This window comes from Pseudorasbora parva, chromosome 15 (assembly GCF_024679245.1).
Source record: "Pseudorasbora parva isolate DD20220531a chromosome 15, ASM2467924v1, whole genome shotgun sequence".
Lineage (NCBI taxonomy): Eukaryota > Metazoa > Chordata > Actinopteri > Cypriniformes > Gobionidae > Pseudorasbora > Pseudorasbora parva.
This window is the reverse complement of record NC_090186.1, coordinates 19,826,283-19,851,920: the sequence shown is the minus strand read 5'-3', so window position 1 is coordinate 19,851,920 and position 25,638 is coordinate 19,826,283. Positions and strand designations below refer to the sequence as shown.

The 25,638-nt window shown below is 37.5% G+C and overlaps 2 protein-coding genes across 5 annotated transcripts in view; both read right to left on the bottom strand.

Moving 5' to 3' along the window:
• Positions 1–937: 937 nt before the first annotated feature.
• On the bottom strand, positions 938–14,499 carry LOC137041261 (claudin-20). 3 transcript variants are annotated; one of them, XM_067417314.1, is made up of 3 exons: positions 13,716–14,499; positions 5,661–5,713; positions 939–5,140 (listed from the first exon to the last, which is right to left on the bottom strand). In XM_067417314.1, exon 3 carries the CDS (start codon positions 5,002–5,004, stop codon positions 4,126–4,128), a length of 879 nt encoding a protein of 292 aa, XP_067273415.1. In that variant the 5' UTR covers positions 5,005–5,140; positions 5,661–5,713; positions 13,716–14,499; the 3' UTR covers positions 939–4,125. The 3 variants fall into 3 exon arrangements, 1 of the variants encoding a protein (XP_067273415.1); XR_010898069.1 differs by lacking the exon at positions 13,716–14,499 and having other exon boundaries at positions 938–3,345; positions 3,477–6,952; XR_010898070.1 differs by lacking the exon at positions 13,716–14,499 and having other exon boundaries at positions 938–3,345; positions 3,942–6,952.
• An 8,326-nt stretch (positions 14,500–22,825) lies between these two features.
• The window catches only part of LOC137041256 (rho guanine nucleotide exchange factor TIAM2), a 59,193-nt gene continuing 56,380 nt past the window's right edge, over positions 22,826–25,638 (bottom strand). For both annotated transcript variants that reach the window (XM_067417308.1, XM_067417309.1), the window contains exons 24-26: positions 24,317–24,407; positions 23,951–24,038; positions 22,826–23,771 (exon numbers count right to left, since the gene is read on the bottom strand). In XM_067417308.1, coding sequence (XP_067273409.1) covers positions 23,222–23,771; positions 23,951–24,038; positions 24,317–24,407 — 729 coding nt within the window. In that variant the 3' untranslated portion in view covers positions 22,826–23,221. The remainder of the gene's footprint in view (positions 23,772–23,950; positions 24,039–24,316; positions 24,408–25,638) is intronic.

Genomic DNA, 25,638 nt, shown 5'->3' with positions numbered 1-25,638 from the left:
AAAATAAATTTATAATTGAAATCTAATTAATGTATAACAGGAAAGAAAAACAGGAATTGAATTGAATCAATGTGTATCTGTGTATTCTGCAACCAAGTGAGTTTTGTTTGTTTTTACCTTTTTTTTTAACCTAGTACTTTATTTCTAACACCACAAATCTGAAATGGAGAGAATAAGTCTAGAAAAGAGATTGTATGTTTGTGTGTCTATATATGTGTGCACAGTGTTTCAAAATTAGCCACATTTACAAGATTTTTTGCAGGCTTCATGCTTTTATTGTCCAAAAAATGTGATGTACCAGTATATAAAAATTACTACTACTACTATATATATATATATATATCAAATTATTTGGACAATAAAAGCATGAAGCCTGCAAAAAAAAAAATCTAAATGTTCAATAACTTATTTGCAAAAAAAAAAAAAAAAAAAAAATCTATAACATCTTAAACCCTAATTTGGTACCAAAACAAGCCCGTCCTGCTAAATGTGGCTAATTTTGAAACACTGTGCACACTATATATAAACACATGCACATACGATTTCTTTTCTAGACTCTTTTCTAGTGGTAAATATATCTATATATATAGATTACTAATAAAATAGAAATAAAAAGTTTTTATAGTAGCTTTAACAATGATGTAGTCAACAAAAATATTTATTTATATTAATAGAGCCAGATGCATATATTAAAAATGCATTTAAATATCTGTTCACACTAAATGTATATTGTAAAATGTTCAATTTTAAATCTTTTGATGACCATTTTTATTGTGTATAATGCATCATGATACAAAGCAGTTCAATGATGATTTAAATTAAAAATACCTTCTGAATCATACTTGATACACACTATTTCAGAACACATTTATTTTCATTTACCATAAATAATGTAAGTTGCTTGTGCATTGTCACATGGAGGCAGACATTTTGGAAATAATATTAAAAGCAATGTAGAAGACTGTTCACAAATCTAGACACTTTATGAGGCATGATTGACATGATTGATCATGTTAATGATTAAGGCCATAGAAACTATCAAATATGGCACTTTTAGGGTTCAAATTTGATTTTGTGATGTTTTCAGTTTTTTTTTTTTTTTTTGTAAAGTATGCATAACCAAATTTTACCATATTCATGGAAAGTGCCTTGTAAGAAGAATAAAGACATATTGTAGGAAAGTGAATGTCCCTTTTGCTGATCCCAAGAGCTCATAAATACAATGCTGCACAGCTTCTATTCTTTTGATGAATCTCTTATTCGGCATTTGAATTGTAGAATCAATTTCAGTGTCGTGATCGAGAATAAACAATGTCTCCATCTGTGTAAACAAAGCACATGTAAAGTAGCAGATGAATATGACAGCTGATTTAACCTTAGTCTGATCAGTGAGAGGGGGGTGTGTGAAGTGTGGCTGGCTTAATCATGAATGCTTAGTGTGCCACACTGTGTGATGGGCAGTCAGCTGTGTAAATTGAGCTTATTTGATGCTTGGATTCACTCACAGAGGAGTATGCAGATTCTCACTTGGACAAGCATGACTCCTGGCCAACGTAGCCAACCAAGAAACCTCGTACCACACACCCCCCCATTATGAGGAGGCATTTGCGGTCAGATCACGATCTCACAACAAAGAGGGAATGATGTGAAATAAGAGAGCCAGTTGTACAAAAAGTCCTTGATGTGAGCATTAGCTCAAATGAGAGAATAGAAGGTGGAGTTGCTTTTTCCGGAGTCAGTACATGACAAAAACAAACAAAAGCTGCTGTACAGGCATGTGCTTTAATTCGGATTTGATAGTTCCACATGATTACTGGCCACACATCAGTTTATAAATGGACTAAATTAAATAAGCCCTGATTTTTGTCAAGCTAAAAAAGAGAAATCAAAATGGCAAATTCAATTAAATAATGCAGTTTGTTGTGCCTACATAATATGGCAAATGGTTTTCACCTTTATCGAACACAAGTATAGTCAACATTCGCTGTGTCATGATAGAAGAAGAGTTCTTAGTAAAATATAAGTATTTGTCCATCATTGTCTCTCAAACGTAATGAACATGTGCTAACATTTACACCACAAACCAAAGAACCCATTCCGAATATCTGTGCAGGTGATCACACGATCATGTCAGACACTGGACTGAATAGGAGACTCCTAAACTGACCCACATGTGGAAAACACCCTTTCCTGGCACGTTCATCATAACATCAATATATTTCTTTATTTGCTATAATAGAAAATATCTAGATATGTTTAGCATATTTATGCTATGTAATTATTTATATTGAAAATATAGCAAAGAATGCAGGTATTTATTATACAACAGTTATGCTGTATATAAAACCCATCTGTGTCACATGACGGTAATTAGATTGCAGGCACATTCAACTGCACTGGGAACAGTGCAGTCCAAAGGTCTGAGATATTTTTGTCATTTAAATCAAAAGATATGTAAGGCTTTAAAATAAAAAAAGGCAGAGGGGAGGGGGCAAAAATATGACAAAAAAAAAAAAATCAGTGATCAGATATTCAAATTTCACTCAAATTGTTATGCTGATATAAATTATAATGAAAAATAATTTATGATGCAAATAGCAGCAATAATGCAAAATAGCAGCAGTGGTTCGGATTTTTGCACCCTAGTGACTATCACATGCGCAAACAGTAAAGCAAGACATGGTCCATTGGCACATAATGACGTTTTGTTTTTAAAAAGTTTGCTGCTCTAATACATTGTCACTCTCAGTCATTGTGTCATATTATAAAGCATTCTGTCAAAAACAAAGAACAGTATGTATGCTTATTAGTGAGATAGAATTGAAAAGCAGTGCTGTCACTCTTGAGACAATAGGAGCCCTTGACCATCGTTATGACAGAAACAGACAATGACACTTAGCATTAGCTTGAGTCAAATATTGTACATTATATAGTACATTGCTGTCTTCTACTGACTCTTTGAAAATACATTCATACAAGTGAAAACAGCATAGCAATCAGAAAATACTGCAGATGGTTTGACCGTATTGAGACGTAGACCAAAGGTGTAATTGTTGCCCAGCGGGGGAGAGTCCGGAGCCACTGCTGAGATTTCCGTCACCTTGGTTCTACTTTTCGACAAAAGTGTGAACAGCGTGTTACTGCGTCCTGTTTGCCCTAGAACAGGACTAAATGCACTTCCTGCAGGCACGACACACTGACGCACAGCATCATGATGATTGGGTGCAAGCCCCCATTACCCTTCTAGCAAGAGTACGAGGGAGGGAAGGAAAGCTTATGTGTGTGTGTTGGTGGATCTGTGTCTGCTCTCAATAAATGAGCAGCGTGCACCCATCCGTAGCGAACCTAATGGAAAAGCAAAGAGCATCATTACCTCAACTGATCTCTGCTGCTGTGCCTCCCCCCCACCCCCTATCACCATTCTTTGAAAAATATGGACTGGACATGTCAAAATCCCTTTTCTGAAGGACACGCACCATTTAATGGACAGATGAAGCTTCCTCAGGTGCAAGCTTGATTATCCCCTTTGTTTTCATAACTGCAAGCCATTTTGCAGCATTATTAAAAGCATTATCTATAAACAGCATGCACTGCCTAATAAATCATCTACAAGCTTCTGAATTAAAACTTGCTTATTACCCATGGTTTTAGCTTTCAAAAGGCTAATGAAATTGTTTGCAGGACTCTCGAGAGTTTGCGATTTACTTTGACAAGGTAATGAAATGACGGCAACAATGATTATATTTTTTCCAACCTTTGGTAATCAAATGCACCTTTTGGACTGTTCTTACATTAGTTCAATTCATGAATTCCCTGTTGTTTTGGTGCATTTTTATGATGCGTCACCATTTGGCCCCCTTTTTTACTTGTAGTTGCAGTTAAAACCATATACCCAAGGATTCTTGATCCTTAGTTTGTCTGTTCCGGGGCTTTGAAAATACCTCCACTGTTTTGCTTGCTGTAAGCGAAAGCGCAGATGAGAAGGGTTGATAACAGCATCAAAGTCATTATTCCTCCTGCTGCTCCACTGCTTTTCCCCTCCTCTTTTTGCCGCTCACAAAGAAAGGCAGTCTGATAATCAAGAACGCCCTAAATACTCGTGCTCCTGGAGTCGATGACAGTTGTTTACACATAGTCGTGCAGACTATAGACGGCCTTGGCATCTTGATTTCGGGTTCGAGATGGAGATTGGTACAGCTTGTCCTTCTGCAGGATCATCCTGTCAGGCACCGACTTCTCTTGCTGACGATCATCCGCTTGTAGCTTTTCCTGGTGTAGTTTCTCTCGATGCGGCTGTTCTGGTTCCGGCGGTTCAGTCTGACTCTGTTGTTCGCAGTGCTGCTGTTTCTGTTGGTCGCGGGTCGGCTGCTCCTGGCGCAGCTTTTTCTGTTTTGGCTTGTCGGGGTGGGACGAGCCCGAATCCAATGGACCGCCTCTTCTCCCAGGACATGATAAGCAAAAGATTACGCCTGCGGCTAAAAGGAATCCTGCCGACACAAATGCCACGTACACCGCTGCGCCCGGCTCGTACTTGCTGCTCTTGGGCACTTTGGAGTCCATAAACGTAGTGATGACCTCATTGGTGAACCAGGATGCGGGCACAAGACACAGGACCCCTGCTATGATGAAGCAAGCCCCTGCGGAAATGGCCGTGTGTCCCTTAGAGCGATAACTGCCACCCCAGCGAGTACATTTCAGCCCTAGGGCGGCCAGGCAGAGTCCCATTGTCGCCATCATGCAGGAAAGCACCATAGTGGTGCGTGCAGTCTGAAGATAAGCCGGCAATGCCAGCACCGAGTACTTAAGCGAGCAGCTGAAGACTCCGGTGCTGTACCAGGTGCAGTCCATCCACAGTCCCTGCATCTGCGAGATGGCAGTCATGATATTGGAGCCCACATCGGCACTCACCTTCCAGTTGGGTAGCAGCGTGGCCACCGTGGCACTCAGGACCCCCAGTAACGCCAGAATGAACGCAAACATCTGCATAGTGGAAGACGGCATCATCGGTCCCTGACTTTTCGTTCCCTTCCCCCTGCGGCCGTCCCTCTCACCTTGCGGTGGCCCTCGGTGAGCTGCGTTTCCCTATCAGCCCGGCGCAGGTCCTGACAGCAGATAATTCCTCCGCACTGGCTCCGCTAGGCTGCGATAAAAACGGAATGAGAATTGAACTGAGCGAACAAGCGTGACGGTCTGACAGATGAGGCACGGGGTCTGATGACTGGAAGGGAAAGCTGAAATTTTTGTCCCACCCTATCCTTATTTGGGACATTTATGTTTTAGTGCGCCCTGAACCAGTCAGCGTTTTGGGGGAAGTGACTTTGTAGCGTTGTTGAAAGGCTAATTGTTTTTTGACTTCACTGCTGCAGAAACACCCTTTGGCATGGGTGCTGCTGTTACAAGAATACATAAAAATGGCACAAGACTGCTGCAAGGTAGAAATTTAGCCAATTATCTGGGCAGGCATGGCTGTTTTGTCTGAGATAATTGATTTTTTTTCTTTATCTGTGCAAACCATTTGACAGCTTGGAAATTAGAAAGGGAATGAAAATTACTCCTATCTTTTGTTGTCCTTCAGATGGTGATGAATCTCATGAATTGATCAAGACAAGTGCATTGTGAGAGTGCATTCTGTTTCATACAAACAAAAAACCTGTACTTACCCTTTCACTGGTGCGCTATATGCGTCAAACAGTTCTGAAGAGGTTTCTTCTAGCTGTTAAAGAAAAGAGAATGAAAAAAAAATCAAAAACTACTGTAAAACCGCCTCTTTCTTTTGAAATAACATCTCCTTGGCAACCCAGCATATGTCTCAAAGCTTTTCAGTGCCCTATGAAAGGACCCCGACACGTTCCTGTTTGTGAGTGACTGGATATTTCAGCATGCGATCAGTAATCACTGTACCACTGGACACCTCACTTGAAGGTCAGTCAGAGAAGACGTAGTAAAGGGAATGTCATTTCAGGTAATATGCAAGAGGTGATGCAAATGATAATATATATATTTTTCGGCATAAAACCCAATGTGCAGCAGAAAATCAATTCCTATTACATTTGGCAGGCAATTATCTATGGTTTGCTGATTTGATTCATTTTTGATAAGTAGCAAAGGAGGAAATTGCTTACAGGACCGCTACAAAAATTAGTATCTGTCACTCAACCACACTAGGAAAAAGCTGCTAAATAGACATAGACAGTTCTTCAAATGATCTACTATGAACATGTTTGTTTAAGTCCTGTGTAGTGCCGCAATCACAAAGACAGCAATTGTATCGCTGGAGGTCACTGCATTGTTATTTACTAGTAGGCGTTGTTACTGCGGGATTCTCTAATATTATTGGTGGGATGCACAACTGGCCATTTTTGAAGATCTGATAATAATGAGATGTATTGCCTGCACAAAAAAATAAAAATAAAATAGATCTAGAGATATATCATTCTATTTTAACAATTTTAATAGTTTTATTGCGGTTACCAATTATGACATAATGCAGAGGAAAGTGTTTGTATGTAAATTGAAGCAGTGCATTATACATCTTATCTTCAACAAGATGAATAATTATTAATGCATGAATTCACTCATAACGGCTTACATTTCTGACATTGTTTTCTGCTTATTTTTATGTCGCTAAATATGGACAGAGACAAATCATGTGAGTCCACTACAATCTTTCATGTAAATCATATGACTATACCATCTCTGTGTTAACCCTCCAAACAAAACATAATGTCAAATCAAATCACCTTTATTTTATAGTGCTTTTTACATTTCCTGTTGTTTCAAAGCAGCTTCACAGTGTTAACAGTAAGATAATGCAACATAATTTGATTCGGCTGAACAGCCGCTCTGGAGGAAACGTTAATGTTATCCAGCTAACTTCAATTATAATGCAGTGTCAATGCATGCAGATCGGTAATATAGTTGAAATTTAAGTGTCCCAAACTAAGCAAGCCAAAAGCCAATGTGTTTATGCTACCAAGTGTGTGTGTGTGTGTGTGTGTGTGTGTGTGTGTGTGTGTGTGTGTGTGTGTGTGTGTGTGTGTGTGTGTGTGTGTGTGTGTGTGTGTGTGTGTGTGTGTGTGTGTGTGTGTGTGTGTGTGTGTGTGTGTGTGTGTGTGTGTGTGTGTGTGTGTGTGTGTATGTGTGTGTGTGTGTGTGTGTGTGTGTCAGTGTACAATTTGTCTGATTTCTCTCATGTGAGATCAGGATATAATGAACACAGGACACACAGTAATATGACTTTATAACCCCATTATAATGTTATGCTCAGCTGCATTTTAAAATATTCCTCATGGTATTCAGTGGTGGACAGTAGCAAAGTACCATTTACGTCATACACCGATCAGTCTGTGCAGCGCGGCTTCAAGTCCAACACACCCAACAACTTATTGATTCAAATTATCTGGTCAGAGCGAGTCTACTGATAACAATTGACTAAATTCACAAGTCAGACTCAAAATGCCAATAATGTGAGATCCTCTGAGCGGAAACACTTTAGAATACTGTTCCTTCATTAATGAATAACTACACAGGAACAAATGGGTAACGCACCAATATCATTCTACTATTAACTAACAAGAAACTGTGATTAACAAATTAGCAAGTAACAATGTTTAGTCTAATGTGGTAGTTCACTATTAGCTAATCAATAACTATTTTTTCATATCTCCCAGAGGACTACTTAAAAATTACTACATGGTTCATAATTAGCTTGGATAATACATAATCTGTAATTAATTCTAAAGTCTAGGTAAATGGTAAACCACTAGTAATGACTCAAGTATTATCAAATCCTTCCGAAGAAACTATCTAAAGTGAAATACATGCTAGCTCTATATTAGTGACTGAAATCATTGTAGGCTTTTGAGGTTTTTGTAAGGTTTTGGATAGTAATTCCTTCCGATGGTCATTACTAGTGGGTTACCATGTTGTAATCACTATACAAAAACTCAAAAGTTTGCAATGACTTCATCAATATTAAGGAATTATCATGCTTTTCACCTTAGAATACTGATCCAAAAAATTAGTAATTACTTCTGAAGGATTTGGTAATCCTTGAGTCTTTAGTGGGTTGCCATAATCTTCACTTTAGAATTAATTATACATTATGCATTATTCACGTTAATTTCTGTATAATCTGTATATATGTCTTAGTAGTTCTCTAGTGAACTTCCACATTCAACTGAGCATTTTTACTTACTTTTTTCAGCGTTTTTTGTTAGGTAAGAGTAGTTACTAGTGTTATGAATGTGGACATGTCCATATGTGTGTATAGGCTGACCATCTGAACTGTGTAGATGGTAGATTTATGGCCTCCAGCAAACAAAGGGTAAATGTGACACTGCAGAAATAAAATCTTTACCAGTGAAATTTAAAGTCTTTCTCGCGTTCTTTATTTGATGGTCAGTTTATAAATGTTTGTAGTCTATGAGCACATGCAGAGTGTCTTTTGTCAGGAGTCACATGGACTGAGCATGTGTACTAGCAGCATGTTTAGCCTCTAGCTGTTTGTAGGGCGTGGGAAAAGAAAATGGAAATTCTCTTTTCTCAGAGGGGTGTTTTTCACTCACCACAGCTCACTTGTTACTGCACATAAATGCTTTCTTCTATTTTTTATATGCTCATCATATAATCTGTAATATAAACTGTAAGATTTTGACACAAGTTTAAACAAAAAGTTTAACAGTAAAGAAATGGTTGATGGAAAAATATATAAAACATTATTATTATTATTCAGATGTTACTAAACACAATGGCCCTCATTTATCAATCTTGCGTAGAAACGGGCGTATATGTTGGCATAAGATTATGCTTACACTCTTCTCACCGCTTGATTTATGAAGCTGTGCGCACCTCTGCAATCCAGGTGTACGCAATACTTGCCCTATATATTCAAGTCTCTGCCTCCCCTACGCCCTCATTTTACGCCATGGAGACACGGAAGACGGCAAAGAAGCGAAACTTCTCCAACGTGGAGATCGGGCGCGTCTCAATCATCTCACTAGTCCACTAGTCAGGGCACTGACTAGGACATAAGTCAGTGGGCTGACTCCCTGATCAGTGCCCTGACTGCTGAACTAGTGAGATGATTGAGACGTGCCCATCAAGACCATCAGGGAAGTGGAAAAAGCGAAATTGTTTTATTTGAGAGTTTAAAGAGTGGGAATAAAGGCACCCACAAAAACAAAATGTGGACCTATATTAAGAGTACTGTTAATAGTGTGGGGGTTGAGAAGCTCAATCCAGCAGTTTAAATAGCTGTTTGGATGAGAAATTATCACAATGCATTATTTTACAGAACATGTTTTAAAACTATTAGCATTTAATTTCAAAATCAAGCAAATCAAATGCTTTGGTATAGTCACACAAATTAAACATTGAAGTCCATTGCACAAAAATAAACATTGAAGTTTATAATTACTATGTTGTTGTTGTTGTTTTTTACAGTGGGTCATAATATAGCATATCTTTGTCAGTGCGTTTTGTGGTGTTAGGAATTGTTTTCCTGCGCATTTTCGCACTAACTCAAACGTGCGTACACCACCTCTTGAGCTGGCGTAGGATTTGAGCGTGCCGTACACCAACGTCCATTTTGATAAATCTCTAAGTCACCTTGGGTTTGGGTGTACGCTGGAAATTTGGTGGAAGCACTTTTGATAAATGAGGGCCAATGTGTTACATATGTGTGTACTGCGTATAATTATATTCTCCCATTCATGTATATGCTAAATAAGTATTTGCATGTATATACTGTGTATATATAGGGTACTTATATAATTTATATGATATATAAATATTTTATATTTTATGTGTATATTTACACATACATGTACAGTATATGTGTATTTATTTGAAATGTGACACACACACACACACACACACACACACTTTTTGGATGCTATATATATAAATAATATATGTAAATAATTTAGTTTTTTATAAAGGTTGTGCAAAATACAGTTTGACTAGTTGATGGAATATTTATAGCTGCTACATTTTCTCATTTCACTGGTCATTGGCAGGCATGGCAAGTGAGTTTCTTTTTGGACTGTGTTTATCTATTGATTTTTTTTATTGTTCGTATTAAATGTGCAAAGACACGCCACGTCAGCAAAACAAGCCATTTAGAGCTTTGATTATAAAGGATGCATTTGTATTGTGTGTATTGATTGCATGTTTTCCTCTCTTACTATATTCAAATGTGTATGTGATGAATGAAACGGTCATTTGTCAGGGTCCATTTTTCTAAATCTTTATATTAATACACAGCTGTCTAATTTTCTTGTCTAGTCATGGGTCACGTCTTATAAAACCAGTATACCTAAATTACAGATCTAAGCTGAACAGGGTCAGTAATGAAAACGGATCTACGAGATAGCGGTCTACAAAGCAGTGGCGCCGGCAGAGACTGTATATCTGCCGTTAAACAATGAGGGCCGCTTGTTCCAGCTGGTGGCGGAAGCACGTCTGCACAACCCGGCACCATCACTGCTTCTCTCATTTGAGTAGAAACGACTCATTTACTTCCCCTCTCTCAGTGCTGCTGTCGCTGTCACCTACCATCAGATGAGAAAGAAGCATTGTTTGTCCTGATCTTTGTGTTGACGTCTAATTGTGATATGTGTAACCCCCCCCCCCCCCCCCCCCAAAAAAAAATTCAAGATGGTGATAAGACATCTGACAAACTCAAAATCATTGTAGTGATTAAAAATTAATGACTCCAATAACAATTTAAAGTTTTTGTTATTTTTTATATTTGTCCTTGATTTCCTCATTTTCTGCAGAGAATGTGTGCGCTGCTTGAGAGAGAATTGCAACCACAATGCAAGGTGTTGATCTGAGCCTGTTTTTTGTTTTGTTTTTCTTTACGTGTTGCTATGTGGTTGCTAAAGTGCTCAGAGTGGTTTTTAACACAATCTTGTGCCGACGCAAGGTGTTTTTTTTATCACACCACTGTGCAGTTGCACTCGAAGTGCTTTTTAGTGTGCAGATGTGTTGTAGAAAAGATCTTCTGAGTGGTTTGTCGCTCACAGTTGTCCAGTTGCTAACTTGTTACAGTAAGATATTCTTAGGGGCACTTTACAAAACACCATTTTCAACTAAAAAGGAAAACTTCATTCATTTACACAATGGCGTTTTGAGGGCCTGAAAACACACACTTTTGAATATGGGTTTAAAAGTGCAATTTTTTTTAAAAACAATGTACCTTATAAGGGGAACACGGGGCACAACCTAACCCGGGCATGGTTTAAAACTTTCCACAAATGCCAGAATGATGAAACTTGGTATATTTGCTAGTTGCCATATCAGCATTATTTCGAGTAAAAATTGCGCCAAAATTAAAACATCTTTGGAAGATATCACTGAACATTTATTTAACCATAGCAAAAGTACATTTGTTAAGTTTATTTTTCATCTGTTTTTTTGTGTTTATTTAAAATAAGACAACTTATATCTGTTATTTAACAGTTGAGATTGTTCTTTAATTCTGATCTAACCAGCAGAAGACACAAGCTGTGGTTTAAGTAAGCCGTAGTTACCCAGGTGGGGTGTGTTGTAACACTGCGTTATGAGCCCCTATTAGAAATATGCTATTATATTCTATACTTTCTATATATACTACACACACACACACACACACACACACACACACACACACACACACACACACACACACACACACATATATACACACACACACATTATTTTTTTATTATATCAGAGGTCATGTTACAATATGACCCTCACAGGTTAATGTACCCCACCTATGGGGCATGTTTTCACATTTCACTTCTATTTTTCAGGGTAAATCAAGAAAAAAGTATACACTATATTAATGAAACAAAACCATTAATTTATTTACCATTAATTTCACACGTCTAGTACAATTAGTACAAGACATGAATGAAATTAATGTTGGGGAAAAAAATACTCATTTACCCCATTTACACAAACGGAGAAAGTCAAAAAGTGTTTTAGGTTGTGCCCCGCTCTTACCTGCATGCTCTATACGCACATAGTGTTTCTTTACAAAGTGACATCGCCAACTACTGGCCTGGCATAAATAAAAGGCCTACAGTGTTTTTAGTCGTTTTCATGGATCCATGTGAACAGGCATCGTTTTAGTACACATTGTCGTGTAAACATACCCTAAGTTGTGTTAGCATGTTGTGGCGCGATTAGTACGTGTTTTCAGAAGATTTTTGTGTGGTTATGCTGTTGTTACGGTTTTGGATTAGTTTTTAAAGTCATTGTGGTTGCGTAATTTTTAAGTGCAATTCTATTAGGTTGCTAACTGTGCGTATGCTAAGATGTTCTGTTTTTCTAGGTTGCTTACTAGCTCAATTGAAAAGACCCCTAAAGGCACAGTCAAATTAGCTAAACTGTGCATTCAAATAAGTGCACTGTCCATTAATAGTGTAATGATTCATAAGCAGCTTTACACTACCTGCCAAAAGTTTCTATTTTTATATAGTCTAAAATGCAATTTATTCCTTTGATCAAAGCTGAATTTTCAGCATCTTTACCCCAGTCTTCTTCAGTGACACATGAGCTTTCAGAAATCTTTATAACGCTGATTTCCTGCTCATGTATTGTTGTTGTTGTTGTTGTTGTTAATATTATTATCAATGTTGCAAAGTTTTGCTTTTGGAAACTATGATAACTGAGAATAGAATAGAACAGAACAGAACAGAACAGAATAGAATAGAATAGAATAGAATAGAATAGAATAGAATAGAATAGAATAGAATAGAATAAAACAGAATAGAATAGAATAGAATAGAATAGAATAGAATAGAGCAGAACAGAACAGAACAGAACAGAACAGAACAGAACAAAACAGAACAGAACAGAACAGAATAGAATAGAATAGAATAGAATAGAATAGAACTAGAATATAAAAGAATAGAACAGAATAGAATAGAATAGAATAGAATAGAACTAGAATAGAAAAGAATAGAATAGAATAAAACAGAATAGAATAGAATAGAATAGAATAGAACTAGAATAGAAAAGAATAGAACAGAATAGAATAAAACAGAATAGAATAGAATAGAATAGAACAGAACAGAACAGAACAGAACAGAACAGAACAGAACAGAATAGAATAGAACAGAACAGAACAGAACAGAACAGAACAGAACAGAACAGAATAGAATAGAATAGAATAGAATAGAATAGAATACTATCATCACCAAGGATACATTAAATGTAGCAAGAGTGACAGTAAAACATTTATAATGTTTCGATGGTCTTCTGAACTTTCTATTTATAAAAGAATCCTAAAAATAATGCATCACGGTTTCCATAAAATGTTAAACAGTAATATCTGTTTTCAAAATTGGTAATTTAGGCAATTTAGAATGGTTACTGAAGGACTGCTGAAATCTCACTTTTGCCATCACATGCATGTGTTTACATGATTTTAAAGGATATCAACTAGATTTGTTTTTCTTTTTCAAATTGTAATAATATTACAGAATATTTTGCAAACTAGCCTTTTCAAAGAAAAACCTCAGTCTGATGTGCTAATTCCTTATGAAATGGATTATTATGCCTTTAGAATTAAATCTCTAATAATCTGGTCTCTTAATATGGCAATCAGTAAAACTTCCCACATTCCACATGTTGGAAATACATGTACTATTATATAGTAATTACTCTCTGTATGCATGTTTCACATTCTATATATCAAGAAAGAAAGAAATCTCACTAACCTGTATGTCTTGACAGCTACAGCCAGAATATGCCAACACACCTACACGTGTGGTCAGCAAGAACACACTGAAAGTGTGTGACGTCCAGGTTGTGGGAGAGAGGGGCACCCTAAACGTGACACAGGGTGGACGTCAGGCTGAGCACAGCACATTCCATGAGCTCCATGCTGGCGTTTATCGTTATCCACTCCCATAGTGCCCTCCCTGACATGTTCCCACTACTTTTCCTGCCCCTGTCAAGACCGTACCAGTCTCAGCACTGAAATTGTCCCTCGAGTATGTCCAGTTCTGGAAACAACTTGTGCCATGTCTTTGCTCCTCAAGTCTAGAAGGCCCAAGAACTGTGAATGAGATCCAAAAACAGCTGATTTAGAGAATGACAAGGCTGGAGAGCAAACCAAAGAAACCAAACGACAGGCTGACAAAATGGTTTTGAGAGCGTAAAAGAGGCTCTAGGCAGCGCCGGATCTGCTTTGGTTCCTTGAGCAATCTTTCAGTTCATTTCAGAGCAGACAGAGGGCAGGGAAGTCCAGCCTTAGGATCTGAGATACAGCTCTCTCCACTTCCCACGCTCTTCCACCAGTACACTCACACTCACAAAGATCTGTCCCCAGAGACGTGTTTGCTCCCTTCCTCTGGCTGCTTCTGTTGATAAGGATGGAGTCTCATTCACAGTTGATGTGTTGGAGAGGTGGGCCGTCTTTATGGTCCTCCACACAGATGTTACTGTGGCAACAGGAGCTTGGGCTGTTTTGCCATTTCCCCAATATCCATTTTCTTTTTGCCCTGCAATCTCCTATGTATATTCTATAAATGTTTCTTAAAAGCATACTTGGACATTTCATTTAGTAATGTTCGATTTTTGTTAAAAACTTTGTAAAAAATTTCAAATGTATCATGAAAAATAAGTGTAATCACAGTGCTTGCAAAACAGGCCACATATTTCTGCATTTAATTAAATTGAGATTTAAAGGTACACTATGTAACTTTTTTTTTTGTCCTAAATTAAGAAGTCAATCAGTGGCGGCGTTTCACAAAAACCTTGGGTATGGAATGAGTCCTTCTGGCCATACAAAAACATTCCCAGATAATCACATTAGCCTGTCTAAACAAAATGTGGACAAAAATCCACTAAAAGAACTTAATTGGATCAGCAGACGTAAGAAAAAAAAAGAAAAAAACAATGCAAATACTGAAACAACATTTTAAGCCTTCACTTTGACCTAACCAAATGCGACACATGAGAAAAATGATCTTTTCCATGTTAACCAGAGGTTTTTGTACTAGATGCAATGTCGATTCAGGACGATTCTATTTTACAAACAGTTTTTGTTTGTGTGGCGTTGTGGCTAGAACAACATAGCCTACAAAGTATGACAGGTACAGATTATGTGCTTTTTTTAATGTAAAGGGAATTTAAAGTGAGTTTGATATAATTTTTCGTGACCTTTTATAGACATAGCCTTACTGAAAACAACAATGTTTTTTTCTAAATTCACCTCAGATCTTGAAAATAATTTAAAGGAAACAACTGTTATAACTTAGCCTAGAAATCTAGACGCACCCTAGCGGCAGCAAATTTAATCTGCCCGCAAGTGTCGTCTAGCAACTCTCAATACCCTTCTGAGCTGTATTCCCCTAACTCTTGTCGGGCCAATCGCATCGTGTATAGATTCAGTGGGCGGGGCCATAATGACGACGGCAGAGTTGCGTTTGCGTGCTTCTAGTAAACACAGAAACTGGCGAACAGCGGCGGTCTTTCGAATCAGCTCTGACCGCGACTCTGGAAGACTTGGAGTTGAGCTTATCTCTGAGAAAAGGACAAAGAACGGCACTGAAGTCATTCTTAAAAAGGGAAGATGTGTTCTGAGCTTTGCCAACCGGATACAGCGAATGCTTAATCTATCAAGGAGCTCTGTTTCACCTTCGTTGCTCTGGTTGGTGTCGCGCTATGCTATTGCGTGCAGAGGGAGTTTGAAAGACAACCGTTTATCCCGCCCCTCGGATTGAGCCCTGTCTATGGTGAGTTTCCAGACCAAACATCTTGATGTGGGTCTGGCTTGTCAGGCTAGTTAAAACTGTCAACTCAAGGTAAACAAACAAGTGTACTATATTTCCTCAAATAAAAGCCTGTAGTCAAATAAACGCCGGGCCTCTGATAGTGGCCGGGGGCGTGGTCAACACAAACAAATAAAGGACGGTCTCAAATAAAGGCCAGGGGAAAATGAGTGGATAATCTCCTAAATGCCGTTAATTTAATGCGAAACCAACCTGATGCCCCGATGCGAGGCATGCCAGTGCAACACACACTAATCCTGGTCTCTTCTATAGTTAACCTAAAAACTTTACAGGGATTGCTCTGTAAATTAAATTGAGAATATAACGGATGCATGTGCCATTTTAAATAGGCTACTGTAGTCTATGAGAGATGCGACGTCTGTGATATACAAATATCGATCTTCACAATGCATGCGTCTTAATCTGCTCCATCAGTATTCAGGGCACTGATCAGGGAGTCAGTCCATTGACTTACCGGTATGTCCTGATCAGTGCCCTGACTACTGAACTAGGGAGCTGATTAAGACACACCTAATATTAGCCTCTCGTCTCTTATGTCTTCTTAAGGGGGTCCCACCCAAGCCTCGAAGCTCAGCTCCACGCAGCCCGGCGTCTCAAGCCTTGTTTATACTTTCGGCTGCGAGCCTCCGCTGACTGCGCGCGCTCCTCCCCAAACGGACGAGGCATTTTTACTTGACACGCTCGCCATTGTGCTATTCATTGAAACGACAGAGGGCGATTCGGAGTAATTGTTCTATAAACCAATGCGTTGAGAAGAAGTGGGCTAACGTGCACAGGTGATGATATTCATTTTCAGGGGTGGTAAGTAATCAAGTAAAAATACTTTGATACTTTACTTAAGTATTTTTTTCGGGGATCTGTACTTTACTTGAGTATATTTTATTTGCATCTACTTTTACTCTTACTCCACTACAATATTAAAGGCAAAGTTTACTTTTTACTCCAATACATTTCCCCATGCCCGCTCCAAGTATTAATTATTTATTACACTTGATTTCCAAACCGGTCTGGTCATTCATGGATGATCCAGTCGGGTATAGACTTGGAAAAGCTGACAAGTCAGGTTTGCCACACTAACGTTAGCTCAGTGTTTCCCCAACTTTTTTATTTTGCGGCACACAATTTACTATGAAAACATCGGTAACATTTTACAATACAGGTGCACTATTATAATTCATGCCTAACTAATGCACAGATAAGCATGAGTTAATGTATTACTAATGGAGAACTAAACCATTTATTAATGATTACTGCATCAGCAACTAATGAACATTCTCTATGATTAATAGATTAAGTAATATATGAATTGCTATTGACATCATTAATTCCCTACAAACATATTACATTAACTAATCGTATAAATTCATGTATTCAAAGCCATGCATTCCAACTCTCAGTTGTGTTTAATTCATCATTAATCATAACAATTGGCAAAATTATATTATCACTTTACTTGTTGAGGCACATGACTATTAACTAATTGTTACGTAATATGTCATTGTGGTTATGGCTTTTGAATTAATTTTGAATTAGTTAATAGTATCTTGCTCCTCATCTGTTTTATGGAGCTAATGTTATGGAACATGTCTATTTTAAGTTTAACCCCTATACTGCGTTAAGGTGCTTCATTGTCTCTTATTAATTGCAAATCTAACAAATTCTTAATTGCAGTATCTAATCTTATCATTTGTTCAATTAAAGCATTGCATATCAGTCCCAAAAGATTTTATCTGCTTAATTATTGATATTTACAGTTAATTTGAATATTTACTTTTTACTTTCGGTACTTGAGTACGTTTTAAATCTGATACTTTTGTACTTTTACTCAAGTGATGTTTGAATGGAGGACTTTCTACTTTTACTGGAGTATTTTTTTATTTAGGTATCTATACTTTCACTCGAGTATAACTTTTGAGTACTTTTACCACCTCTGTTCATTTTAGTACATTTCACCAAAAACCACACTACAAAAGAATCGCATAAAACTCAGTAAACCTTGGCTTAATATTATTACTTGTGACATGAGAACAAAAGATGCACTAAATTAACTATCTCTTAAATATTTCCTAATTTCACTAAACTTTAATGTTATGATTTATTTATTTATTTGCTTAAACCTGGATCTTTATTTAAAATGGCTTATTTCTGCTTTTGTAGGCTCATTCAGTGAATATAAACACCTCATTTGTATGTGTAAACTGGGGGCCGGTGTGATGAGACGTCATGCTCGGCTAGATTCGCCGAGAACTCATTCATCTTCGGATGCGGAGCTGCGCGCGGAGTTACAAAAAATGCGTTTTATGTTGTTGTATGGTGATATTTTTGCAAATGTTTCTTAAAAAAATCTATGATATTTGTCCACTGGAATGATCACTTTAAATTGAAAACTGTTTACATAAAGCAATTATATTTCAAACAGATGGAATTAGAAATACAGGCCTGCCCCTAATAAAAGCCTGCTTCAAATAAAAGCCGGTTCCCATCGGCAGTTCAGGTAAATAAAGGCCCCGGTCTTTATTTGAGGAATTACGGTATTCTATGATAATAAAATTGTTTCAGTGTGTAAATATAATCATGCTAAAATGGTGTAAGATTTAGGAATTCATTATTGTATTTATCCATTTCGTTACGAGTGCAGGCAGTGCACTTGCAGAGAGAGCCCACCCACATGCTCTTCTGATTGGCTGTGGCATTTGATTGATTGATTGATTGATTGATTGATTGATTGATTGATTGATTGATCGATCGATCGATCTCGGGTTGAGTCTGGTTTTCCACTGAAAAACTTGTTGCATCACGTCTCTGATCATGTCTGGTTAAGAGGACACGGCGTTAGGCTGTTTGAATTTACTTTTCAAAGCTCCAACAAAACTAACAAGCATCATCATGAGATGTTTATTTTCCCCACTTGCCTGAATGCCAGGGTATGGGAACTGCATACATACTACATAAACGCTACCCTTGAAGTCAATACATCATTAATCCTCTTTCCAAAACATGTTTTTGCGAGAAATTGCATTCGTCAGTCGAAATGTGGCAAAAGCAACACAGAGATGCCGTTTTTATTACTCAACAGGTGAGCAAGGTATTTTATTGAACAGATAAATTGCCATATGGAGCTCTCTAACAGTTCATTGTAATGCTTTATCTTTTGTGAAGGGTCATTTTTGATAGCTACAGTAACGTCAACATGATATACTTTCCATCTAAACAGGTTATTAAACTGTATATTTTAAGCCTCAAATGTTTTATAAGTAGTATGATCATCTGTCAGATTATATGAGAAAGGACCATATTCATCCTCACAGTTGAGCTGTGCACAACCAAAACTATGTTCTTCCGCAAAATGCATGCAGTTGCATACTTACATGTAACTAACCCTAAACCAAACCTAATCTTAGTCCTAACCCTTTACTAAAACCCAATACCTAAAATTTTAACGCTGTTCTTTAGATGCCTGGTAAGCACTGGTACAACTTCTGGGAATGCAAATGTTCTTTTTCCCATCCCTCTTTTCAATCTAAGAGACAAAGAAATGTGCTACCAAAGCCCACGTACACAATTAACATCACCCACAAAAATCCTGAACAAAGGAAGAAAAAGGACCGTAATTATGACTCAGTTGAGCTCCCCTCTCTCTCTCTCTCTCTCTCTCTCTCTCTCTCTCTCTCTCTCTCTCTCTCTCTCTCTCTCTCTCTCTCTCTCTCTCTCTCTCTCTCTCTCTCTCTCTCTCTCTCTCTCTCTCTCTCTCTCTCTCTCTCTCTCTCATACATTTAAAACATGGCTGGTGCTGCCAGTCAAAAAGAGAGAGTGACTGAGAAATAACTAATCCACAAAGCTGTTTCAATCTTATCTGTCGATGGAAAGAATCTTTAAACCTTTCTAAAAACATGGCAATGTACAAAGCGATCAAAGAAAATACACAATACAGCTCCACATAACCGCATATTAAACACTAAAGGCATGTTCACACCAAGGATGATAACTAAACCATAAGGATGTAACAATACAGGGCCCTATTTTAACGATGTGAAGTGCACGGTGCAGGTGCACTCAGGGCATGGTGTGTCTGATTCCACACAAAAAAACGGTTTATCGCGCCAGGCACATGGTCCAAAAGGGTTGTATACGTAGTCTGCTAATGAGTGGTTTTTGGGGGTAAAGTGCAATAAACCAATCAGGTTGTCAGCTCTTATTCCTTTAAAAGCCAGTTGCACTTTCACCATGGCGGAAGTTGCGAGAGGAAAGACTGAACGCTTCTCTTGCTTGTGTGCTCCTGCGCATCCCTGTGTGTAAGCAGAGTGTACGCACGTTGTGCACCTGACTAGGCGCATATTACTAACGTGGCCTTTCAATAACACAAAAAATACTGTGCTATTGACTTTGGAGCAGGTTTTTGTTGGTCAATGGTACTGCCGTTTTTAGTTGCCTCAAAATAGTAACGCACCAACAATGCGCCTAAACACATCTTGTTTTCAGACCAGCACACCCAGGGACGAACAAAGGGCATGATTGCATTTGCCATTTAAACAACATGGTGCTGGACGTGAAAATAACTGAAACTAGCAAAATACATTTGCGTAGCGCTTAACGTCACATTGCGCCGGGTGTATGATAGGGCCCTTGGTATTTTTTTTTTTAAATACATGTAAAAGAAAGGCAGAGTCCACACCAACCACTATAATCATAACGACACAGATAAACATTATCGTAAAAATCACTTTCAGAACAATTTTTTCCCCAGCTGATGAACAATAAAATCATTGAGATGCAATCAGAATCCATCCTGCTTGATTTAGCTTGAGGATTTAAAGTGACAGATGATATAGTTATAGTTATCTTTATAGCTTCATAGCTGTGAACGGGCCTTAAGCATGATCTGATTAGCTGTGATTGTGTTGTCACAGCATCTTTGCTTTTAGTACAGACAGAAAAAGTAGCTGTCACTGAAATCTTGTTGCATTGCGGCCGCTTGAACATGGTTTAACAAGATTAACAGGACATATTATAGAACACAGTATTTATTAAATATTACAAAAAAATGTTTTTTTACAAAGTTTGTTTAGTTAAGTCATATATTTTTACAAATAAATTACAATGGCCAAAAAACAACAGCATATCAACATTTATATCTTAACAGTAATACAGTATTTTCAAGTTTAAACAACAAAGAAAATGTAAAACATGCCTTTGAATAATAGTAATAAAAAAACATTACAAATGTGCACACAAAACTTCTGTAAGAAACATATACAAGCATAATTTAGAAAAAAAAATCATATTCAGATTTCGGGTTTATAAAAACTTGCCCAACTCAGTGAAATAAAGCCATTTCAGTGCCAAGCTGAGAAAAGCCTTTGTCGAAAAAGCAATACGCATGTAAAGCTACAGTATTCACATACAGTGAACAGTCTTTGCTCGTGTATTAATAATACATGTCAGCACATATGGAATGCTCTTGATCGGCCAGGACATCTCTCCCCATTGAGATCTACTTTAGCTCTGACCCTGATCAAACTCACCTGCCTGTAGCTTTCTAGTGATCCTGAAGACTTTGATTAGCTGGTTCAGGCGTGTTTGATATAGCGTTGGAGCTAAACTCTGCAGGACAGTGGATTTCAAGGACCAGAGTTGGCCAGCCTTGGGATGGGCAAACTATGCTCTGAATTTAAGGCAGGATCTTTAAGATGTTCCTCCACAAAGTGGTTCTGTTCCAAACCCCAGTGAGCTGACTACCCAGATGAAACCTTTCTATTGGAAGGGCCCCCATTTACGCTAACATGTGTTCTCTGGTACTTTTACTGTAAAGATAAGTTTTGCTTCTAAAAGGTTTTTTTTTTTATTTTATTTTATTTTTTTAGAAACTAGAAGCAACCTTTGAGGGCTTGTTTCCACCAATGAATAAAAAAATAAAAAATATTTCTCACAATATTGACATTTTTTCTTGCAATTGTGAGTTTAGATAAGAAAAATAAAAAATAAAAAGCAATATTCTGTGGCAGAAACAAGCGTCCATCAGAGATTAAAATAGAATAAATAGAATTTAAATAGCCTTCAGAATTCCAAATGTTTTAAGAGCTGAATGTTTTTCAGAGATCCCACTCTTCTTTAACAAATTCACTTACTGAATTTATTTATTTAATGACCTTTCCAGTCATTTATTGTTTTAGTATTTCAAATTTTTGTTAACTCACAATTTCTACCCAAAAAAACAATCAGTCCTTCGGAAGAGACATTAAACTGAGGTTCTGACTCTCTGTGGTCATTAAAAATCCTAGGATGTCCTTTGGAAAAAGAGTAGGGGTGTATCCCCAGCATCCTGGCCAAATTTTCCCATTAGTCTCTGTCCATCATGGCCTCCTAAACATCCCCCTCTCCTGATTGGCTTCCTCACTCTGTCTCCTCTCCACCAATCAGCTGGTGTGTGTGTGTGTGTGTGGAGAGTGTTCTGGCGCACTATGGCTGCCATCATATCATCCAGGTGGATGCTGCACATTGGTGGTGGTTGAGGAGATTCCCTCCTTCTATATGTAAAAGCACTTTGAGTACCCAAAAAAATTGTGAATAAATGTAATAAATTATTATTATTATTTAAAAAATACTTTTTGTGTTTTGCGATTGAATATACTTTATAAAAAATGTCCATGATTTTAATTTGCATGACTCTTCCAGGTCTAAAAATCATTTTTCAAATTATATTTCCTCCTATATTTAGATTTTCCAAGATATTAATTGAAAAAGATGTAAGATCCCTAGTTATTAATTGTTGAGGGGGTGGTTTAATGTTTAATGTTTTTGCAAAACTGCATTTATTAGATCAAAAATACAGTAAAACATATTATTATATATTATTATTATTATATTATTGCATATTATATGCATTCTACTATTACAATATTTATTTATTTATTTATTAAAATTTTAATGCATTTTAAAATGTAATTTATTCCTGAAATCAAAGCTGAATTTTCAGCATTTACACCAGTGCTACATGATCCTTCAGAAATCATTCTAATATGCTGATTTGGTGCTTTGCCATTACAGTAATAAATTAAAATAATAATACCAAAATATATTAAAATAGAAATGATAATTGTTATTGTTTTTACAGTGTTTTTGATCAGATGAAGGCAGATTTGGTGAGCATAAGGGACTTCTATAGTCAATTTCTCTTTCACTACGCCATCTTGGATGCTTTCCTTGAACAATACATGTGATGCGTTAAAACTTGACCAAAGCAAAGTACCTCAGAAGGCAGCATAATTATGGTGAGTGCCTAAAAAATGATTTTAAAATGCTATCTAAGTAGTTAGCTCACTAGATTTTGCAACAGATCTACAGATATAAAACTGTGGGTAAGAGGTGTTCATATCAAGGCACGATAAATATGTTTTAGTGCATTTTAATGTAAATGGCACCAACTTCCTCTACAGGCTGGGAATGGCAGCTTTTTGGATGCCCATGACCGTGTCATAAAAACAATCCTCGTTAACGACCGAACCCAGGCTCTGCACGCTGTAGTCCCTGGCCAGCAGGGTGTTAAGGTCCAGACCTGGAGTGTCATCCAGCAGAGTCACCTGGCTGCCCTGAAGGCTGCTGGCACTGCTCTTGCTCTTTCCTTGGGGTTCTTCTACAAAGTTCAGTCTCTGGAGTTGAGCTTCCAAGGAGCACAACGTGGAGCTCTTGCTCAGAATAGAGTTCTCACCTCTAGATGGTCTGAGCAAGTGGCTCGGTAGGGGAGGCTCAGAATGAGCATATCCATCAAGTAGTCTACCCTCATCTGAGTCTAAAGTCTTTGGCTGTGGCGGCAGCCTCTGCCAGGAGTTTGTTCTTAGTGCTCCTGGATGGCTTCTCCTGGGGAAGGTGAAGTTAGAATTTAAATCTTTGAATCGGTGCTCAACCGGAGGTGGCCGTTTGGCATTCTCTCTTAAGAGGGCACGGATGGTCCTCACTGCATTGGCCTTGTTCTCCAGATTACTGCAAACAAACAAAACAAGATGAGTTTGAACGAGAACAAGATGAACATTTTAAATATGCTTGAAAAGTGTGCTTAATAGTATTGAATGTGCACTTGTAGTGTATTTCAAATCTGAAATATTTTATATATTTTGCATTTATTATTAGTATTTATTTATTTGACTTTCAATATCAGTTACCTGCTGCAGAGCTGAAAGAACATTTCTGGTCGTCCCTCCACTTCAGATTTGGTGTGAACAACCTCCCAAACACAAGGGTTCTCTGACCCTGAAAAAGGCAAGAGAAGGGAGTTAAAGCAAGTTATGGACTGTATTTTACATTTTGGCAGTGCTTGAGACATTAATGATGGACATTTTTTAAATGATGAGCTCTGATGTGACGTTTTTAAGAGATTCTTAAAAATCCTCCTTTGAGTACCATATTTATCTTGGTCTGTCTTGGATCTACACTGTGCCAGAACCTGAACTCCTCTGTTTAATCCATGTCAAACTCATGTTCAACAGAGATATCTCTTAGTTTACACAGGAAGATCAAGTTACACACACCTGCAGAATTTCCCGGTCTGACCTGAAGGGATGATACAGGAATGAGCCAGCGGAATTTAAAAGGATCCAGATCCCCGGGCCGTGAAGAAGTCTAGTTGGAAAAACATACAATTGCCTATATTAGCTGTAAGTATAAAGCATACAAAAATATTCCTATTCCAAATAAATATTGTTGTTTTGAAGTTTTTATACCTCAAAGAAGTCTTTGTTTTACACAAAAATATGAAGCAGAACAAACTGTGTTTAACATTGTTAATAATAAGAAATGAATTCTTGAGCAGCAAATCAACATATTAGAATAATTTTTGAATGATTATGTAGCTAAAGATTGGAGAAATGATACTGAAAATGTATAAATTATTTATTTTAATATATTAATTTTAATATTTAAGTATATATATATTTTAATATATAAGTATAAACTAGTTATTTTAAGTAATAATATTGTAATAATTTTTCATAATATTACTGTTTTATTGCATTATTGTCACAGGGTGTTTTGGTTGTAGGTTCATGTTTGATGTATTTAGGTTTTCGTGTTCACTAGCTGTGTCTCATTTCAGAAGGCTGCATACGTCATAAGGCCGTCTCATTTCAAAAAAGTGAGTAGGACATTCCAAATGTGATCTTCGAATGCGTCCTTCTTTCACAGGATTTCGGAATGTGCATGAGGTGTAGCCTTCGCGGCTGGAGACAAGCCACAATTCTTTGCGTCACCGTCATATATATTTTTTAATATTATATGAAAAAACTGCACTACTGCCAGATATACATGCGAGCGTAGGTGTGGTGTTTAAAATGTAAGTTCAAGCTTGTTTTTATTTTTTAAGCTCTATTACCTCAAACATAGTTTAGGTTAACAGGATTACAACTGTTTAGTGCTTTTTAAACGTTTAGAACAGTACATTGCTGTCAAGACAAGAAACAAGTTAATTTTCAAGTTATAAATAATTTTCATTCATATAAACTGGCGTGAGAGCGCAACGAGGCTGAACGTGTTGGCATAGCAACGTGATACTTCCTGCCTGTGTGTCCTACAAAGGACGTCTCGTTTAATTCTGATTGAGGACACTCCGTATACTGCATCCTACAAAGGACGTGTCCTCAGGAGGACGCAGCCTTCGAAATTTAACGAAATGAGACACATCTACTGTCATGTGGTCATCCACGTCCTGGTTTTGTCATGTGTTCCCTTGTCATGTGACTCCATGCCCTCATGTGTTCCTGTGTCTTGTTTTCATTGGTTTATGGGTTGATCATTGTTCACAGGTGTCCCTTGTCTTGTCATTAGCCCTTGTGTATTTAGCCCTCATGTTTGCCAT